Here is a 19909-nt window from a genome sequence, read left to right as displayed (position 1 = left end):
AGGTTTAGGAAATGGCACAAATATCTCATTTGCTGCATGATGGTTATTGAAGACGCTGTTCATTCTATCATTCTCTGTCCCTTATATAATGTTCCATAGGATGAATTCTCTTTAGCAATTATAGCAAGAACCCCCTTGGAAATCAATTTTACAACATATATCAAGCACCATTAGCGTGTTCGTGCTCTTTGCCCCATTCATTAGTATTATCTAGCTCAGGCTTTTTTGTAGTATAGTTAGAAACCTATGTATATACACACCAATATAGATATGAAAAAGTGAATTAATAACATTAGAATTCGTCTCTTGAATTGCTAGTATGTTTCCTTTAGCCACGGGTTAAGAATGTTACTTGTCCAGTTCCCCGTTTGCCTTGGTGGCCCTGGTGGTTGGTATTTGCCTCCTCCTTCTGCAGGGTTAATTTCCTGTCAATTCTAGCAACAATATGACTTTGCTATCTTTAACAGTAGTCCCCGCAAACGCTTCAGGGAGGTCTGCAGCCTGTACATTTTGAAATATGTTTAAGTTGTCTTATATTTGTTATCTGGGGCACATAGGGTAGGCCTGGTGGCATGGGGCACCCCTGGCAGATTTGAACTTATCTTAGGTGAGTGTGCGGCGCCCCCGCGTGGCGCCTGGCGCAACAACATGCTGGGTTCTCCTGCGTGGGTCCTGGGCCAGGCGCCCACTACGTCTCCACTTCTCCCTCTCCCTTGGCCTATTGGTGCCCTCCGGCGGCACTCCCGCTCTTCCGCTGACCCACCCCTTAACAGCAACAGCCCTGCCCCTTACCCTGTCTTAGGTGCTCAGTGGGCACGCAGGATCCCAGGTCATCAGCCCCGACATGCGCGCGCGCGCACACACACACACACACACACACACACACCACGCCTCGCAGCGCTTTCAGCTCCACCCAACACAAAAGATCCCCAGGTTATTTTATTGCTGTACTCAGAGGTCAGTTAATGCCTCCGGCCGCCTCTCTCTCCCCCCGGCGGTGACTGAGTCCTCTGCTGGGGTTCGCGAACCGCAGCGGGTCCGAGGGTCACCTCCGCATCTCGCCGCCGGGGGCGCCCCCGCCTCCCCTCCCCGCCGCCGGGCCAGCCGGGGTCCGAGGCCCGCAGCCCCCGGCTAGGAAGGCAGGTCTGGAGAGGCCGCTCCGAGTCTGGAGGGAGGGGAGGCTCTCCGGAAAGGGGTGGCGAGAGAACCCCGCCACGACTCCCAAGCTTCTTCGCGCGCGCTGGAGGGGACACGGTGGGCGCCTAATTCTCGGCGTAGCAGTAGGTCCCATAGGCTGCCTGCTGGGGCCTGGGGAAGCCGAAACTGCGCACTCCGGGATCCGGGAGCCCCCCGCAGCGCGGCCGCGGCGTGGTGATTGGGAAGCGCACACTGCCGTCAGCCAGCCAGCCGCCGTCGCACTGGTCTAGCCCCGAGAACTTCCAGGCGGCGTAGAGGTGCCCAACCTTGGCCACCACGGCGCCGCGTCGCCGGCACGCCGCATGGGCTTCAGACAGCGTCAGCCGCCCGGGCACGAAGAACACTTGGCCTGGGGACCACAGCATGTCACCGACCGAGAGCAGGGTGGGCGGGGCGGGACGGCTGACACCCAGGAGGCGGAGTTGGGGTGCGGGACCGCAGAGGTGCTGGATCGAGCTTGGATACCAGGAGTTGGGGAATCGAGGCAGAAGTGCAGGGAGGGTTTGGAGAGGTGAGCTGGAGCTTGGGCGGGCGGGCGGGCTGATGGAAGGGTGGTGCCTTGGAGGGACCCTTAGACCCTGCCCTGATCTCAAGCTGAGGTCCACTCCTGGTCCCCCACATTTTTCAGACCCCGCCCGAAGACGCTGCCTTCTCCCCACGCCTCACCCGCCAGCGCGGAGGTGAAGCAGAAGGCGTCGTAGCGGTCGCGCATCCGGTCGCGGGGCCCGTAGCTGCGGATCCCGGGCCGGCCTCGGCCGCCGCACGGGGCGCGAGCGGTGAGCACAGGGTAGCGCACGGAGCCCTCGAGCAGCCAGCCCGCGTTACACCAGTCCAGACCCTCGGTCCAAGCTGGCGGGAGACGGCGAGGTCGGGGATGAGAGGCGTCACAGGCAGGAGCCAGACTGAGCTCGCCTGGCGCCCTCTCTCGGGCCCCTGAGACAGCTCCGAGGGGCCTGGGAGGTGCTGGGTTCGGCCGCTCACCCTGGTAGAGCTGGGAGTAGGTGGCCAGGCGTCCGTCCTGCTCCTCGCACGCCTGCTTCGCCTCGTAGTAATTGAACTGGTACCGGCCCCGGCTGGGTTGGTACGGAAACACCACACCTAGGGGGTGGCGGGGATCCTGGGGAGGGCCAGCAGATGGGAGCGGAGGGGGAGGAAGGGCGGCGCGGCCTGGGAGAGGGAGCTGGGGTCCCTAGGGGTGCGGAGGAGATACTGGGAAGGAGCCCTGGAAGACCCAGGCGAGGCGGCCCCGCCTGCTACAGAGGAATGGGGCGGGAGCGGAAGGGCCTCACCCTCCAAGCTCAAGGTCAGCGCCACGCTCTCGTCCTCGATGCCGTTGATGAGCTCGCAGCGGTACCGGCCCTCGTCCTCCAGGCGCACGCCCGCGATGACCAGGGAGGCGTCTAGTCGATGCCCCCTCCGCATCCTGGCGCGCCCTCCCAGGGGCCCATACCCCCGGGCGTGCAGTCCGTTGGTGATGAGGATCAGCGTTTCCCGGAGCTCCCCAGGCTCCACCTTGCTCCAGCGCACCTTGTAGCTGGGAGGCGTGGTGCCCAGGACGCAGGGCAGCGTGGCCGTGGCCCCACGATGAGAGTGAATGACCTCGTGGATGGGGGGCAGGAGGTAGTGGGGGCCCGGGTGGGATGCTGAGCAGAGGGGGCCACAGTGACAGGAACCCCCGATCCTCACTGCCCCAAGTGCCCATCAGACCCTGCTCCCCAAATGCTTTCTCCAGAGCTCCCCAATCCTCTCCTCCATTGCCTTCTCAGCAATGACTTTCACTCCCTGGGTACCTGCAACAACTGCCCTTTCCCCTTTCCCCACACTTGCAGTCTCCCCAAGCCTTCCCCAGATTCTGGCCTGGGCTGGGGTCTTACCTGGGTCTCCTTGGGCTTTGTGGAAGATGGTGAAGGCCCAAAGAAGGAAGCAGCAGAGTGTGGGGAGGGTGAGCCAGCCTGGCATGATGGGGGGTCAGCCCAGCACTGTCTGCAGGGCACAAAGAGTGGGCAGTTCTTAGGACTGGGGCAAAAGGGTGGGGAAGAGCAGGGTTGTGGGTGAACTCCCATCAGAGATTCCTAGAAGGGACTGTCCAGCTGGAAGCCACTGGGGCAGAGAAAAGGGGTTGGTGACAAAAGGAAGGTGATGAGGGGAAGAAGGCAGTAGCAATCCCCTTCCTCTCTCTTCCTCTGTCACATCCTCTCAGCCTGCAGGTACTAATTTAGCATCTCCTCTACCTGTCCCCCTCATCACAAGTGCTACTTCCCAAGCTTGCCATCTGGACTGCCAGCTCATCTCTATCCTCTCCCAACACCCATTCTCCATCTTGAAGCCAGAGTCAAAATGATCTTATCACTCTCCTGCTTTTTTTCTTTTTTCTTTTTCTTTTTTTTTTTGAGACAGAGTCTTGCTCCATGGTCCAGGCTGGAGTGCAGTGGCATGATCATGGCTCACTGCAACCCCTAACTTCTAGCCCCAGGTGATCCTCCCACTTCAGCCTCCTGAGTAGCTGGAACTACAGACATGTGCCACCACACCCAGCTAATTTTTTCTTTTTAAGTTTTTAGTAGAGACAAGGTCATGCTGCGTTGACAAGGCTGGTGCTGGGATTACAGCAGGCGTGAGCCACCGGCCCTGGCCTTGTCATTCTCCTGCTTGAAAGTGACTCCCAGTTGCCCTGAGGATAAAATCCAATCTGATAACCACAGCCTCTAAGGCTGTCTATAATCTAGTTGCTCCCTGCACCTCCAGCATGGCCCCCACCTCGCCTCTTACCACTTTGGCCTCTGCACTGCGCCCCTGACATGCTGGACTTCTGGCAGTTTCCCACATAGTCCAAGTTTGCATTCATTTCCTTTCCTTTGTGCCTGCATTGGTTGCACAGGCCTCACCTCCTTTGGGAAACCTTTACTCACCCCCAGTTTGCCACACTGTAGTGCACTGTGATCTGCTGGACTGGGGACCTTTTTTTTTTGAGACAGGGTTTCACTCTCTCACCCAGACTGGAGTGCAGTGGTATGATCATGGCTTACTGCAGCCTCGCCCTCCCAGACTCAAGCCATCCTCTCCTCTCAGCCTCCTGAGTAGCTGGGGACTACAGGCACACACCACGAAGCCCCACTAATTTTTTTTTTTCTTTTCTATTTTTTGTAGAGATGGAGTTTCAAAATGTTGCCCAGGCTGGTCTTGAACTCCTGGGCTCAAGTAATCCTTCTGCCTTGGCCTCCCAGAATGCTGGGATTACAAGCATGAGCCACCACACCCAGCCAGGACGTTTTTTGTCTTACAAGTACTTTTATTAGCACCTAAACTTAACAGTGTGAATTTGAACATAATATGTATCCATATATAGAGTGTATCAAGGAGGTTTTCCAGAAATTATGAAGTTAAAAAATATAAAATTATAAAGTTATTTTTAAAAACTACTTTAAATGCAATTATCTATTTCAGTACAGTAGTTGATTCCCCCCTTTAAATTTTTTTTTTTTAAGACAGAGTCTCGCTCTCTTGCCCAGGCTGGAGCACAGTGGTGCAATCTCAGATCACTGCAAGCTCCGCCTCCCGGTAAAAAGATTTTTTAATAAGATACAGGGTCTTACTATGTTGCCCAATTCCTGGGCTCAAGCAATGCTCCCACCCCAGCCTCCCAAGTAGCTGGAACTACAGGTTTGAGCCACTGCACCCAGCTCCTCCTTTATTGTAACATTCTTTTTCTTTTTCTTTTTTTTTTTTTTTTTTCTGAGAGGGAGTTTCACTCTTGTTGCCCAGGCTGGAGTGCAATGGCACCATCTCGGCTAACTGCAACCTCCACCTCCCGGGTTCAAGCGATTCTCTTGCCTCAGCCTCCCGAGTAGCTGGGACTACAGGCACCCGCCACTACTCCGGGCTAATTTTTGTATTTGTAGTAGAAACAGGGTTTCACCATGTTGGCCAGGCTGGTCTTGAGAACTCTGGACCTCAGGTGATCCACCCTCCTTGGCCTCCCAAAATGCTGGGATTACAGGCGTGAGCCACCGCCTCCAGCACCTATTGTATCATTCTTATCCCTTTGACCTTAAAAAAAAAAAATTGGACTGGGCCAGGCACAGTGGGTCACTCCTGTAATCCCAACACTCTGGGAGGCTGAGGCGGGTGGATTACTTGAGGTTAGGAGTTCAAGACCAGCCTGGCCATCATGGTGAAACCCTGTCTTTACTAAAAATACGAAATTCAGCTGGGCGTGGTGGCGTGCACCTGTAATTCCAGCTACTCGGGAGGCTGAGGCAGGAGAATCGCTTGAACCCAGGAGGTGGAGGTTGCAGTGAGCCAAGATTGTGCCACTGCACTCCAGCCTAGGGGATAGAGCAAGACCTTGCCTCAAAAAAAAAAAAAAAAAAAAAAAATGAAGACATCTTGACTTCACTGTATTCATTTTCCAAATCTGGCTCCTCTATTTCCTAATTGCATGACTATGCATAAGTTAATTATCATGCACAAGTTACTTAACCTCTCTCTGCCTCAGTGTCCTCATCAGTGAAATGTGGGGAATAATAGCACACCTACCTCACTGAGTAGTTGTGAGGAGTAAATAAATTGATTTATGCAAAATGCTTGAAATAGTGTCTGGAATGTAATAAGTACTGTGTATGTGTTAGCTGTTATCTCCAGTTCCCAGCATAGTTTCTGGTATATAGTAGGTGTTAAATAAGTGTGTGTAGTTTAATGAATGAACTTACATTAAGGATTCATGGGAAGATGGGATGGGGAATGGGGAGATGGAGGAAGCACCCTGAGAAGTCGCCAGAAATCTAAAGAATGGAGCTCCATCTTCCTGCAGATGAGGACCAAAGACCAGCTTGCAGTAGGAGAAACGGAAGTTAAGCACAGAAAACTTCTCAGTAGTTAAAGGTGAAAGTATCTGGGAAGCGAACATGAGCAAGAGAACCACTTCTTTATAGGAGAACTTCGTAAGTAAGAATGATCGTGAGGACTGAGACCAACAATAATGATAGCTCAAATGAACACGTTTAAAATTGAATGTGCCTGACACTGCTCTAAGCACTTCACATGCATATTTTTATATTTACTCCTCCCAGCAATCCTGAGGCAGAAACAATTATAAATCCTATTGTACACGTGCTGAAACCAAGGTGCACCTATTTCAGGAAATGAGGTCACACAGCTAGTAAGAGGAAAGGTTTGCTGGGATTTGAATCCAGATCTGACAGTGAGGCTCAAGCACTTAATCACTAATCTGTATTTCTGTATTTCAAAACAGTGCACACACATGCTCTTCACACCTCTTACAGAAAATGAGAGTACTCAGCAGCTCCATTGCCTACCTGTTAGAAGTTGGTCTCTTCACAGAGACGGAGGGAGCAGTGCTTAGCAGCTTTTTGTCTTGCTTGAGGAAGAGGTTCTGGATGAAGGTTTTGCCAGGCTCCTGGGAGTTCCAAGCACCTTAAAACCCTGGAACTTGAGCCCCTGTTCAACACAGTTGCTCCTTTTGCACCTTTGAGGAAAAGCTTCTGTCCTGTGCTCAAAGAAGAAGCCAAGGTGCCAAGAACGACCCCCACCCCCATCAGTCCACTAAGCCATGTTAAGAGACCGGTGTCCAGCCCTGTGACTATATCTGTGGAAATCACTATTCCGGGACCAGGGGAAGATGCTGGGTTGGGATGAGGGCTGGGAACCCATGAAGGGGAGTGGCATAAAGGGAGCAACCCAGGAATGATAGCTTGGAAGAGTGCAGAAAGTGAGGTGCTTCATTGTTTCTCGATGCCTTTGAACAAGAGAGGTGTAGATTGATTGGTGGATATGAAGGTGTTGGACTGATGGGGATGGGGATGAACTCTAAATGTGGCTCAAAGATCCGTAACTGCCAAGCTCAAGCTGCCTCCCTTTCCATATGCGCCTCATCTAAGCAGCATCCCCATCTCCCCTCTCCCCACAACAGAGTACTCACCTCTGCCCTCTGGTGCCTGAGTGCGCATTGCCGTTGCAAACGGACTCTCAGGTGGGAACCATCCAGGACTTCCAGCTGCTTCAGGAAACCGGACCTCTTCTGTACAACCCCCTGTCTGTCTGTCTGTCCTTTCCTTCTCAGTCCCCACCCCATCGGAAGCACAATTTCCCATTGTCTCTGTCTTTTCCCCTATTGTTGAATAACAGGGCCCCTTTCTTTATTCTGTGGGTAATGGCAATGAAATGTCAACAGCTGGGGATGTGGGATGCAGGACCGGCTGGCACATACCACCGGAAAAGGGCCTGGGTGGGGGGCGGGCTCAGAACAGGAATTGACATCCCCAAGAAGAAGAGAATAGGGTGAGGGGCAGAGAACGGATGGTGAAAAGGTTGAAATGGGATCTCAACACTCCAAACTACAGGGCTCTAAAGAGATTTTGTCTGAGGCCAGGGGAAAGGCTGGGTTCCATGAGGGCAAAGGGAGTGGCTAGCATTGCAATAGGAGAGATGGAGATTAGACAGTAAGGAGGATTTTTCTGTCCCTGGGGAGGAACATGAGAATTTCTGAGGATAGAAGGACTTTGGAAATCTCTCCAAAAGAGAGGTTATCTTATTGGTTCCCTAATACTCTACCTCTTCCCTCAGCACAAATAGATAACCTTTTTAAAGTACTCAGAAGGGGATCCTTAATTTTCCTGGATGGAAATTCACTTTCTCTAAAGTCTTTTTTGTTTGTTTGTTTTTGACAAGGAGTCTCGCACTGTCGCCCAGGCTGGAGTGCAGTGGCGCGATCTCGGCTCACTGCAAGCTCCGTCTCCCGGGTTCACGCCATTCTCCTGCCTCAGCCTCCTGAGTAGCTGGGACTACAGGCGCCCGCCACCATGCCCAGCTAATTTTTTGTATTTTTAGTAGAGACGGGGTTTCACCATGGTCTCGATCTCCTGACCTCGTGATCCACCCGCCTTGGCCTCCCAAAGTGCTGGGATTACAAGCGTAAGCCACCGTGCCAGGCCCATTTTAGCCTTATTTTCTCTCTGCTGTAGCCCCATGGAAGTTGCTTTGCATTATTAAAACCATATAATTTCATGTTCTTTGAGTTAAAAATTTAAAAAAAAAAAAAAAAAAGAGGCCGGGCACTATGGCTCACGCCTGTAATCTCAACACTTTGGGAGGCTGAAGTGGGTGGATCACCTGAGGTCAGGAGTTCGAGACCAGCCTGGCCAACATGGTGAAACTCTGTCTCTACTAAAAATACAAAAATTAGCCAGGCATTGTGGTGTGCGCCTATAATCCCAGCTCCTCAGGAGGCTTGAGCTGGGAGAATCGCTTGAACCCGGGAGAAGGAGGTTGCAGTGAGCTGAGATCGTGCCATTGCACTCCAGCCTGGGCAACAGAGTGAGACACCATCTCAAAAAAAAAAAAAAAAAAGAATCATACCCTTTCAGAGCTGGAGACCTTAGGATGCTGAACATTTACTAGAGGAGGAGACAGAGAGGAAGGTGGCTTGCCCCAAATCACGCACAACACAGTCGTTGAGTCAAGCCTAGAAGTTTCTGCTTTTTCCACTAATCCTCTTCTGCCTCTCTCCTTGGCTGTCCAATTCAGACAAGCTTCAGGTTTTCACTTGGGCCATATCTAATAATAGGAAGCTCACCTTGAATATACTTTTCTTTCTTTCTTTCTTTTGAAACAGGGTCTCACTCTGTCACCCAGGCTGGAGTGCAGTGATACGATCATGGCGCACTGCAGCCTCAACCTCCCAGGTTCAAACGATCCCTCCCACCTCAGCCTCTTGGGTAGCTTGGTGCACAGATGTGCACCACCACACCCAGCTAACTTTTAAAAATTATTTGTAAAGACAGGGTCTCCCTATCTTGCCCAGGCTGCTCTCGAACCCCTGGACTCAAGTGACCCTCCTGCCTTGGCCTCCCAAAGTGCTGGGATTACAAGCGTGAGCCACTGCACCCGGCTGACTATACTCTTGAGAGATCTGATTGACTATATTTTCCCTGTCTACTCCATCCCTGTTCTTAAGCGCTTCCCTCCTCCTCCCACGACTGTCTTTCTCATGAGAGAAGACAAATAGCCCCCTGTCTCCTTGGACAGGACACCCTGATCCAGTGCATCTGATTGGCTTCCTGCCAACTCAAACAAACAGCCTCCAGCAGAGGGAGAAGTAGATATAAATGGCTCCACAGCCTGGTCACTACGGCCATTCCCAGGCTCATTTCTCCACAAATTTACTGCTCCTTTCTCCACAAATCACTTCTAAACTGTGGCTTGGAAGTCTCTGGTATGTAAATCCATAAAAGGCTGACTTTGACAGGGAGGAAAGCCTAGAACTATTTGATATATGCAAAAACAACCCAGTGAGGATAGAATGAGAAAGGAACAGACAGGAATACATATAATGAATAGCCAAACTGTGTTTAGTTTACTCAAGGTCACTTTCATTCTCAGTTTCCCCCCAGACACTGAAACGGGGGTGGAGTGAGATGGCTGAGACAAGTTGCGGTCTCCTCACTGACCCAGCATCTCTGAGGAAGGGCTTTGTCAGTCGTATACCTACTGTCCAGAGTGTGGTGGAGTGATTCCAGACAAGCACGGAGTCCCGACATCTCCTTCTCTAACCCCTACACTCGGCTTCCACCATCCAAGCAGGTTCAGCTGTCCAGTTTTCCTGACCCCTGGTGATGGCAAGCATGGTCCCAGTTTATGACTAGGATTGTTGTGTGAATGACTGGAAGGGCTGGTAAGATGACACTTTAGGGAGGACTTTAAAAGGCATGGCTCTCTCTAGTCTTTCTCTTTCCAACATTTTTTAAATAATTTTTTTAAGAGATGAGATCTCTAAAAATTTTTTTAAGAGATGGGATCTGGCTGGGCGCGGTGGCTCATGCCTGTAATCCCAGCACTTTGGGTGGCAGAGGCGGGCAGATCACGAGGTCATGAGTTCAAGACCAGCCTGGCCAGCATGGTGAAACCCCGTCTCTACTAAAAATACAAAAAGTTAGCCGGGCATAATGGTGCATGCCTGTAGTCCCAGACACTCGGGAGGCTGAGGCAGGAGAATCACTTGAACCCAGGAGGCGGAGGTCGCAGTGAGCCGAGATGGCACCACTGCACTCCAGCCTGGGCGATAGAGCAAGACTCTGTCTGAAAAAAAAAGAGAGAGAGAGAGAGAGAGTGAGATGGGATCTGTCTCTGTGGCCTAGAACTGCAGTACAGTGGTGCGATCATTGCTCACTGCAGCCTCAAACTTCTGGGTTCAAGTGATTCTCCTGCCTCACCCTCCTGATTAGCTGGGACTACAGGCGGGCACCCCCATGCCTGGCTCTCCAGCATTTCTCCAGGGCCAAAAGGCAGCAACATTGAACTCAGCCTGGTGCTTTATTTGGACACTCTCCTAGACTCCACTCCTGGCCTCATATAGAGGCCTGGAGTATGCAAGGTAGAACTCTGCAGTACAAACCTTTACAGCTGCTGGGCATAGGAGACCTTCTAGTAGAGGACAGGAGGCTTGTGTTCTAGTTACAGTTCCGCCACAGTGTCACCTTAGGTGACACAGGCCCAGGCTTCAGCGCTGGGCCTGTTACTTCATCTGCACAATGGAAACTCCATTCTATTTAAATTATTTTCTAAAGGGCCTCAGTCTGCAGAGACACAGAAGCAAATGACTTTATGAAGCTCCTGACTGTATGAAGTTCTCAGTCAAACAAAGTAGTACCTCTTCTGCCCATCTCAGAGGTAGATGAGGGTAAAGTGAAATAACGGAAAGCACAAGGAACAGTAAAAGGCAAATGTCAAGAAGCTGTTTGCAAAGTTACCAAGATGTAAAATTAGATTTTACTTATTAATAATCATGTCACTTGTTATTCTGTTTATAATGGTCAGTTCACTGCTGATATTCAAGTGGACCATTTAAACTGTATTTTTGCTCAACTATCCTTCCAAATTAAATATCTCAAAATCTTGACTGTTTATTTTATTTATTTATTTATTTATTTATTTATTTATTTTGGAGACGGAGTCCCGCTCTGTCGCCCAGGCTGGAGTGCAGTGGTGCAATCTCGGCTCACTGCAAGCTCCGCCTCCCGGGTTCACGCCATTCTCCTGCCTCAGCCTCTCCGAGTAGGTGGGACCACAGGCGCCCGCCACCATGCCCGGCTAATTTTTTGTATTTTTAGTAGAGACGGGGTTTCACCGTGTTAGCCAGGATGGTCTCGATCTCCTGACCTCGTGATCCGCCCGCCTCGGCCTCCCAAAGTGCTGGGATTACAAGCGTGAGACACCGCGCCCAGCTGACTGTTTATTTTCTTAGCCCATCTTATTCTCCCAGGACTCAAAGCTTGGTGTCTCAAATCCCTGGCTTGTCTTCTCATTCTGGCCAGTCTAGGTGGGGTCTGGCTTCAGTTTGTACAGATTCTCACTTCCAATCTCATATTGGTCAAACAAACCCAGAAGTAAGATCTACACGTATTAATCAACCATTCTCAGACCAGGATTGAAATAATTTAAAAAAGTGAATTCTGGCCGGGCGCCGTGTTCACGCCTGTAATCCCAGCACTTTGGGAGGCTGAGGCGAGTGAATCACGAGGTCAGGAGATCAAGACCATCCTGGCCAACATGGTGAAATCCGTCTCTACTAAAATTACAAAAATTAGCCAGGTATGGTGGTGCGTGCCTGTGAAACTAGCTACTCGGGAGGCTGAGGCAGGAGAATCGCTTGAACCAGGGAGACGGAGGTTGCAATGAGCTGAGATTGCGCCACTGCACTCCAGCCTGGTGACAGAGTGAGACTCTGTTTCAAAAAAAAAAAAGTGAACCCCAACTTATAGCTGTATGTTCTTTCACGTGGGAGAAATAAACTCTATCACAGTATTATTATTCCCATTTTATAGACCAGGAAACTGATGCTCAGAAAGGTTTAGTAAGTTAGTAACTTGTTCAAGTTTGTATACTTACTAAGTAACCCAGGTAGCCTATCTCTAAAGCTAGATGAGTTCTTCTTTGCTGTGAAAGAATAATTTCTTGAAACTTGGAAAAGGTAAAATGAGGATTTTTTGGTTTTTTGTTTTTTGTTTTGCTTTGTTTTGCTTTTTTGATATCACACTAGAGCATTTTTTCTTTTTTTTGTTTTTTTGAGATGGAATCTCATTCTGTCACCCAGGCTGTAGTGCAGTGGCATGATCTTGGCTTATTGCAACCTCCGCCTCCTGGGTTCAAGTGATTCTCCTGTCTCAGCCTCCCAAGTAGCTAGGATTACAGGCGTGTGCCACCACACCCAGCTAATTTTTTGTATTTTTAATAGAGATGGAGCTTCACCATGTTGGCCAGGCTGATCTCGAACTTCTGACCTCAAGTGATCCACCCACCTAGGCCTCCCAAATTGTTGGGATTACAGGCATGAGCCACCACACCTTGTCTAGAGCATTTTCTAATAAGCTTGCTTGACACTCATCTGACTCTCCCAGGGAATGTGACTTTGTTGTCACAGTACATTTGATAAATAATCTACAACTTACAAATGCACAGACATTTATAGTCCCGTCGGGTAAAGGCTAACCTGCAGAACTTGATACAACAATAGGGTTTTATTGCCCAGTTGAGAAGTTAATCACAAAAGGGTTTTGGTTTTACTGTCTTAGAAAGTTAGCCAGTCCTATATCTAAATTATCAATCTAATTTTGACAATTCTTTTCTTTTTCTTTTGAGACGGAGTCCCACTCTGTCGTCCAGACTGGAGTGCAGTGGCGTAATCTCAGCTCACTGCAACCTCCGCCTCCCGGGTTCAAGCAATTCTCCTGCCTCAGCCTCCTGGGTAGCTAGGATTACAGGTGTCCACCACCATGCCCAGCTAATTTTTTTGTATTTTTAGTAGAGACAGGGTTTCGCCATGTTGGCCAGGCTGGTCTCGAACTCCTGACCTCGTGATCCGCCCACCTCGGCCTCCCAAAGTGCTGGGATTACAGGCGTGAGCCACCATGCCTGGCCTGACAATTCTTTTCTTATTGACTGTTTAAATTCCTGTTTCTCAGATGCTCCTCAAAGCAACTCTTTTGTCTCCTTATTGGTTCTCTCATTAATGAGTTAAATAAAATGATGACGTGAGTTAATGAATAACAAAAAAGTCTGAGAATTGTGTTTTTTCACTTCTCAACTTCCCTTTATTGAGGGCAACACACTAGCATCCTCTGCTTCCCTTTAATAACAAATCCACTGGCAGAATTACTGCAAGAGTTTTCAGGAAGCTGAAAGGGTAGGACTACTTTGTGTCTCCATCATGCAAGGAACCAGCTATGAACTCCAAGATGAAGTGGCCATTATCAGCAAGACTCCTCTGCAAGTACTTCGTGTTGCTAAGGACATCCTTTGCTGTTTGCTGCTCCTGTGAGCCACCATTTCCTGCTCCTTACTCCCACTAGCAACATCAAAGAGACTTTAGGTGCACCCATTTGTGCTTCCTCCGGGAAGCTTTCCTTAACAAAAGCAAGAAACAGGAGCCAGGACCAGTGGCATGTGCTTGTGTTTCCAGATACTTGGGAGGCTGAGGCAGGAGAATTGCTTGAACCCAGGAGTTTAAAGCTGCAGTAAGCTATGATTTAGCCACTGCCCTCCACTCTGGAAGACAGAGTGGGACCACTCCGGATGATAGAGTGGGACCACTCCTCCCTCCAAAAAAATATCCGAACAAAAGGAAGAAGCAACTTAACAGCTTCACCTAGATATACCAGGCATTCAGAAAATGTTTACTGGCAGGTGCGGTGGCTCACGCCTGTAATCCTAGTACTTTGGAAGGCGGAAGCGGGTGGATGACCTGAGGTTGGGAGTTCAAGACCAGCCTGGCCAACATGGTGAAACCCCGTCTCTACCAAAAATACAAAAATTAGCTGGGCATGGTAGTGGGTACCTGTAATCTCAGCTACTGGGGAGGCTGAAGCAGGAAAATTGCTTGAACTCTGGAGGCGGAGGTTGAAGTGAGCTGAGATGACGCCACTGCACTCCGTCCTGGGCGACAGAGCAAAATTCCATCTCAAAAAAACAAAACAAAACAAAACAAAACAAAAACTCAGAAGATATTTTCTGAATAAATAAATAAAATTAAGTTTTCTTCCAATTTCTGCAAGTTTAACAAAAAGGCAGTATGGCGTAGGGGTTAAGTTCCACAGGCTCTGTTCCTTTTTTCCCTGTGCACAAAACAAACTAACAAAAAAGTTCCATAGCCTCTGGGTTGAAAGTCTAAGCATAAATCTCAGCCCTGCTACCTACTAACCAGGGAACATTAGATAACTTACTTACCTTCTCTTTGTTTAATTGTTTTCATCTGAAAATGAGGATAACAACAGCGTCGATAAGCAGAACAGTGCTTGGCTCATAGAAAGTAATCAATACATTTTAGGCATTATCACTGGGAGGGGAAGAAGTTTCAAAGAGAACAGAATCAATCAAAACACAGAGAGCTACTGATTGATTGAAGGGATCACCTGTTTTTGTTTTTGTTTTTTGTTTTTTTTTGAGACAGAGTTTCGCTCTTGTTGCCCAGGCTGGAGTGCAATGGCACGATCTCAGCTCACTGCAACCTCCACCTCCCAGGTTCAAGTGATTCTAGTGGCTCAGCCTCCCAAGTAGCTGGGATTATAGGCGCGCATGACCACGCCTGGCTATTTTTTGTATTTTTAGTAGAGACAGGGTTTCACCATGTTGGCCAGGCTGGTCTTGAACTCCTGACCTCAAGAGATCTGCCTGCCTCGGCCTCCCAAAGTGCTAGGATTACAGACATGGGCCACCGCACCTGGCCTTTTTTTTTTTTAAGAGTCTCACTCTGGCCCAGGCTGGAGGGCAGCGGTGCAATCATAGCTCACTGCAGCCTCGACCTCTCTGGGCTCACATGATCCTCCCACCTTGGCCTCCTGAGTTGCTAGGATTACAGGAGTGTGCCACCATGCCCAGCTAATTTTTGTATTTTTTTGTAGAGATGGGGTTTCACCATGTTGCCCAGGCTGGTCTCTAATGCCTAGGCTCAAGGGATCCGCCCACCTTGGCCTCCCAAAGTGCTTGGATTACAGGTGTGAGCCACCATGCTTGGCCACCTAATTTTTAAGAGGACATAAAATCCATACACACATGAAAGTCATGTTCCACTTAACGATTTTTATCCGTTTGTTATGAAACAAAAGTAATATCATTACATATTGAAAAATAATTCAACCATTACCAAAGGAGTAAAATGCAAAGTAAAATTTTCCTTTCCTTTTTTCTTTCTTTCTTGTCACCTCCCCCAGGAACAACTGAGCCATTATTAGGCTTCCGCCGTATCTGTCCAGAAAAATATTTAAGAATCTACAGGAAGGTAGATAAATAGAAACATACATCATACATATATTCTAACCTGAGATCATGATATACAAACCATTCCCTACTTTTCTTTTTTTTTTTTTGAGACAGAGTTTTGCTCTTGTTGCCTAGGCCAGAGTGCAATGGTGCGATCTCAGCTCACTGCAACCTCTGCCTTCCTGGTTCAAGTGATTCTCCTGCCTCAGCCTCCTGAGTAGCTGGCATTACAGGCTCCCGCCACCACGCCTGGCTAATTTTTTTGTATTTTTAGTAGAGACGGGGTTTCTCCATGTTGGTCAGGCTGGTCTCGAACTCCTATCCTCAGGTGATCCGTCTGCCTCGGCCTCCCAAAGTGCTGGGATTACAGGCGTGAGCCACCGTGCCCGGCCTCCTACTTTGCTTTTCCACCTAATAATATGATGTGAGCATTTGTCCTATCAGCACATGACATCAAATTCTCTCATTTTTCATGTCTGCATAGTATTTCAGTGGGTGGCTGTAGCATTATTTATTTATTTGTTTGTTTGTTGTTTTTTGAGACGGAGTCTTGCTCTGTCACCAGGCTGAAGTGCAGTGGCATGACATTGCACTTGAAATTGGAACCTCCACCTCCTGGGTTCAAGCGATTCCACTGCCTCAGCCTCCCAAGGACCTGGGATCACAGGCATGCACCACCATGCCTGGCTGATTTTTTATATTTTAATAGAGATGGGGTTTCACCATGTAGGTCAAGATGGTCTCCATCTCCTGACCTCGTGATCCGCCCACTTCCACCTCCCAAAGTGCTGGGATTACAGGTGTGAGCCACTGCACCCAGCCGCTATTTGTTTTTTAACTTTTATTTTATGTTCAGGGGTACATGTGCAGGTTTGTTCTATAAGAAAATTACATGTTGTGGGGGTTTGGTGTATAGATTATTTTGTCACCCAGGTAGTAAGTGTAGTACCTGATAGGTAGTTTTTCAATCCTCACCCTCCTCCCACCCTCGTCCCTCAAGTAGGCCTGGTGTCTATTGTTCCTTTATTTGTGTCCATATGGAGCATAATTTATTTAATGAGATGCCTATTGATGGACATTTAGGTTGCTAAAGTTTGCAACAACTAGTTATCTGGAGAAAGAAAATATCAGATCTATAACTCTCCTTAAACTAAAATCCAGAAGGCTCAAAAATATAAACGCAAAAATAAGGCCATCAAAATGCCAGGATGAATCATAGAATAATATTTTTTTAATTGGAAGACTACTTGGATTAATTTTTTACTGATTACACAATGATACACTTAATTGTATATAATTTAACAAACATAACAACATTAAAAAGTGAAAAGCCCCCTTAATCCTACCACATAGAGAAAATGACTTTTAATCTTTTGTTGTTTGTCTTTGCAATCTTTCAAGGCATTTATATACATTTATATATGATGTGTATGAATATATTTAGTCATGATTGAAATGGTAACATGTAATAAGGCAGAGAGCCAGCAGGTGGGGCAAGAAGGCTGTATCCCCAGCGCTGGGGACCCCTGCAGCGTTCTGGGCGCTGCACTGGGCTCAGGTCCTGTGCATGTTTAGGGGATCACCAGGTGTCTGTGGTGGAGGATGTTCAAAGATAAAGATGCTACAGCAGAGCCCTCAAAGCTCTGGGGAAATCCTTCAGACTCAGCGCTTCAGACCTCTGCTTTTCCTGTGTTCAGCTTAGCTCTTGTTCAAAGGGAGAATGAATGAGCCTGGGATTCCCTGGTATTCTTCTTACCATCATGGTCCTCCTTCCCAGCTCTACTCCCACTGGGGTTGGTGTCTTCTATACTGCCCCTTTCAGAAATTTTTCCACAACATCCTTACTGATGTATCTGGAAATATGTCATATGAAAAATATAAAAAAGCAACCCAAATGGGTGTGTCTGCTACCTTGAAATGTGCACCTTCTAGGACAACTCTAGAAGCGCAGCAAGCACTGCAAAAGAAAGAGGGCAGGTGGATCACGAGGTCAAGAGTTCAAGATCAGCCTGGCCAAGATGGTGAAACCCCGTCTCTACTAAAAACACAAAAATAAGCCGAGCATGGTGGTCCCAGCTGCTCGGGAGGCTGAGGCAGAAGAATCACTTGAACCCTGGTGGTGGAGGTTGCAGTGAGCCGAGATCACGCCACTGCACTCCAGCCTGGATGACAGAGTGAGACTCCGTCAGAAAGAAAGAAAGAGAGAAAAAGAAAGAAGGAAGGAAGGAAGGAGAGAGAGAGAGACAGAGAGAGAGAGAAAGAAAGAAGGAAAGAATGGAAGGAAGGAAGGAAGGAAGGAAGGAAGGAAGGAAGGAAGGAAGGAAGGAAGGCAAGCAAAGGAAAGGAAAGGAAAGGAAAGGAAAGAAAAGAAAAGAAAAGAAAAGAAAAGAAAAGAAAAGAAAAGAAAAGAAAGAAAAGAAAAGAAAAGAAAAAAGGCCCTGCTATACCCTGCATCCCTTCCTGGCATCCTTCACCCACACCATGACCAGCATTTACACACACTAAAGGTTTTAAAGGAGACAGTGGGGCCAGGGAAAGGCAGAGACAAGACCCAGAGGGACAGGGATGCAGGTCAGAGACAGGGCTTCATCCAGATGGGAGGGAATGATGACACCAAGGGGCAGATGGCAATAGTTCTTTAAATAGAAATAAATGTTAAGCTGAACCTGCACTAGATGGCATCAGAGAGCAGCAGTGATAGTGCTAGGATCACGTCTCATTCCATCTCCTCTCTCTGTGCTCTGTAGGCCCCTATCTGTAAGCATAAATCTGGGCAATATTAAGGTGAGATTCAAATATGGTAATGTTTGTGAAAATGATATTCTAAACTGTAAACCACCACGTGAAAATTATTTTTAAATAGTAAAGTACTGTTGGCAAGGGATAGTAATATCTTTATTATCATGAACTAAAATGGTTAATGAAGTCAGAAAATTAGAACATGCCTAGGCTAAGGATTGAATCCTGTGAGACGTAGGCTCACCTTTTTTTTTTTTTTCCTCAACAGAAACAAAAGTGAATAATATTCGAATAGGTAAGCATTGCCAGTATTTGCTATATAGCTTTTTTTTTTTTTAATCTCACATGCATTGCAACTACGAGATATTTTCTCTTTCCTCAGTCTCAGGGTTCACTGACAGAAAAAATAACTGGGAAGAAGTGGAGGAAGATAAATTGTGTACTAGTTTATGAACCACGGGGAGATGCTGGCTTGGCCTGACTATTATAACACTATGTGTAGATTTTTTTTTTTTTTTTTGGAGACGGAGTCCCGCTCTGTCGCCCAGGCTGGAGTGCAGTGGCGCAATCTCGGCTCACTGCAAGCTCTGCCTCCCGGGTTCACGCCATTCTCCTGCCTCAGCCTCTCCGAGTAGCTGGGACTACAGGCGCCTGCCACTATGCCCGGCTAATTTTTTTTGTATTTTTAGTAGAGACGGGGTTTCACCGTGGTCTCGATCTCCTGACCTCGTGATCCGCCTGCCTCGGCCTCCCAAAGTGCTGGGATTACAAGCGTGAGCCACCGCGCCCGGCCTAACACTATGTGTAGATTTAAACCCAGTATAGAAAAATAACACACTGCCTTAATTTTTTAGGATTTAATTCTGCTCCAGGAATTTGGAGAGGCATTCAAGGTTTGGTAGTCAGTCTCAGGGGCCACATGTACTTCCTCCTGAAGATCTTCTCCTGGGGCCAGTCATATGCACCTCACCTCTGCCCCACCTACCTCAGCACTCAGGGACTCTCATTTGTAACTATTTCTATTTTTTTTTTTTTTTTTGAAACAGAGTCTTGCTCTGTCACCCAGACTGGAGTGCAGTGTCACAATCTCGGCTCACTACAACCTCTGCCTCCTGAGTTCAAGCAATTCCCCTGCCTCAGCCTCCTGAGTGGCTGGGATTACAGGCGCGTGCCACCATGCCTGGCTAATTTTTGTATTTTTAATAGAGATGGGGTTTCACCATGTTGGCCAGGCTGGTCTTGAACTCCTGACCTCAGGTCTTTCACCCACCTCGGCCTCCCAAAACCATTTGTTATTTTAAAATCACTTTCCTGGGCCAGGAGCAGTGGCTCACACCTATAATCCCAGCACTTTGGGAGGCCAAGGCGGGCGGATCACAAGGTCAGGAGATCGAGACCATCCTGGCTAACATGGTGAAACCCCCGTCTCTACTAAAAATACAAAAAAATTAGCCGGGCATGGTGGCAGGCGCCTGTAGTCCCAGCTACTCAGGAGGCTGAGGCAGGAGAATGGCGTGAACCCGGGAGGAGGAGCTTGCAGCGAGCCAAGATGGCACCACTGCACTCCAGCCTGGGCGACAGAGCAAGACTCCGTCTCAAAAAAAAATCACTTTCCTGAAAAAATAATACATTAATTGTAGACAATTTTAAATGAAGGGAAAATATCTTGTTAAAGAAAAAAATTATTCAATGACACTTGTCAAAG

The 19909-nt window shown here is 48.4% G+C and overlaps 1 protein-coding gene and 1 long non-coding RNA gene across 4 annotated transcripts; one reads left to right on the top strand and one right to left on the bottom strand.

The window, feature by feature from the left end:
- Positions 1 to 921: 921 nt before the first annotated feature.
- HAPLN2 (hyaluronan and proteoglycan link protein 2) lies at positions 922 to 7479 on the bottom strand. 3 transcript variants are annotated; one of them, XM_063624868.1, is made up of 7 exons: positions 7136 to 7479; positions 6513 to 6703; positions 3072 to 3180; positions 2487 to 2840; positions 2179 to 2295; positions 1864 to 2046; positions 922 to 1546 (listed from the first exon to the last, which is right to left on the bottom strand). In XM_063624868.1, the coding sequence occupies exons 3-7, from the start codon at positions 3154 to 3156 to the stop codon at positions 1263 to 1265; spliced, it is 1023 nt and encodes a 340-aa protein (XP_063480938.1). In that variant the 5' UTR covers positions 3157 to 3180; positions 6513 to 6703; positions 7136 to 7479; the 3' UTR covers positions 922 to 1262. The 3 variants fall into 3 exon arrangements, with proteins under 3 accessions (XP_063480938.1, XP_063480939.1, XP_063480940.1); XM_063624869.1 differs by having other exon boundaries at positions 6513 to 6654; XM_063624870.1 differs by having other exon boundaries at positions 6513 to 6613.
- Positions 3188 to 11115, top strand: LOC134733923 (uncharacterized). Its single transcript, XR_010117419.1, has 2 exons — positions 3188 to 4755; positions 10779 to 11115. It is a non-coding gene; the product is annotated as an uncharacterized lncRNA (long non-coding RNA).
- The last annotated feature ends 8794 nt before the right edge of the window (positions 11116 to 19909 follow it).

The sequence above is a fragment of the Symphalangus syndactylus genome, chromosome 12 (assembly GCF_028878055.3).
Source record: "Symphalangus syndactylus isolate Jambi chromosome 12, NHGRI_mSymSyn1-v2.1_pri, whole genome shotgun sequence".
Classification (NCBI taxonomy): Eukaryota; Metazoa; Chordata; class Mammalia; order Primates; family Hylobatidae; genus Symphalangus; species Symphalangus syndactylus.
Note: the sequence above shows the minus strand (reverse complement) of the source record. Positions and strands in the feature narration are given on the sequence as shown.

What these genes read in the sequence shown, in the direction of transcription:
- HAPLN2 (XM_063624868.1), bottom strand. Translation starts at nt 3,156, where the DNA reads ATGCCAGGCTGGCTCACCCTCCCCACACTCTGCTGCTTCCTTCTTTGG. An exon ending in CAAAGCCCAAGGAGACCCAG is followed by an intron (nt 2,841 to 3,071) that starts GTAAGACCCCAG and finishes CCCTCTGCTCAG; the next exon opens with CATCCCACCCGGGCCCCCAC. An exon ending in CTACTCCCAGCTCTACCAGG is followed by an intron (nt 2,047 to 2,178) that starts GTGAGCGGCCGA and finishes GTCTCCCGCCAG; the next exon opens with CTTGGACCGAGGGTCTGGAC.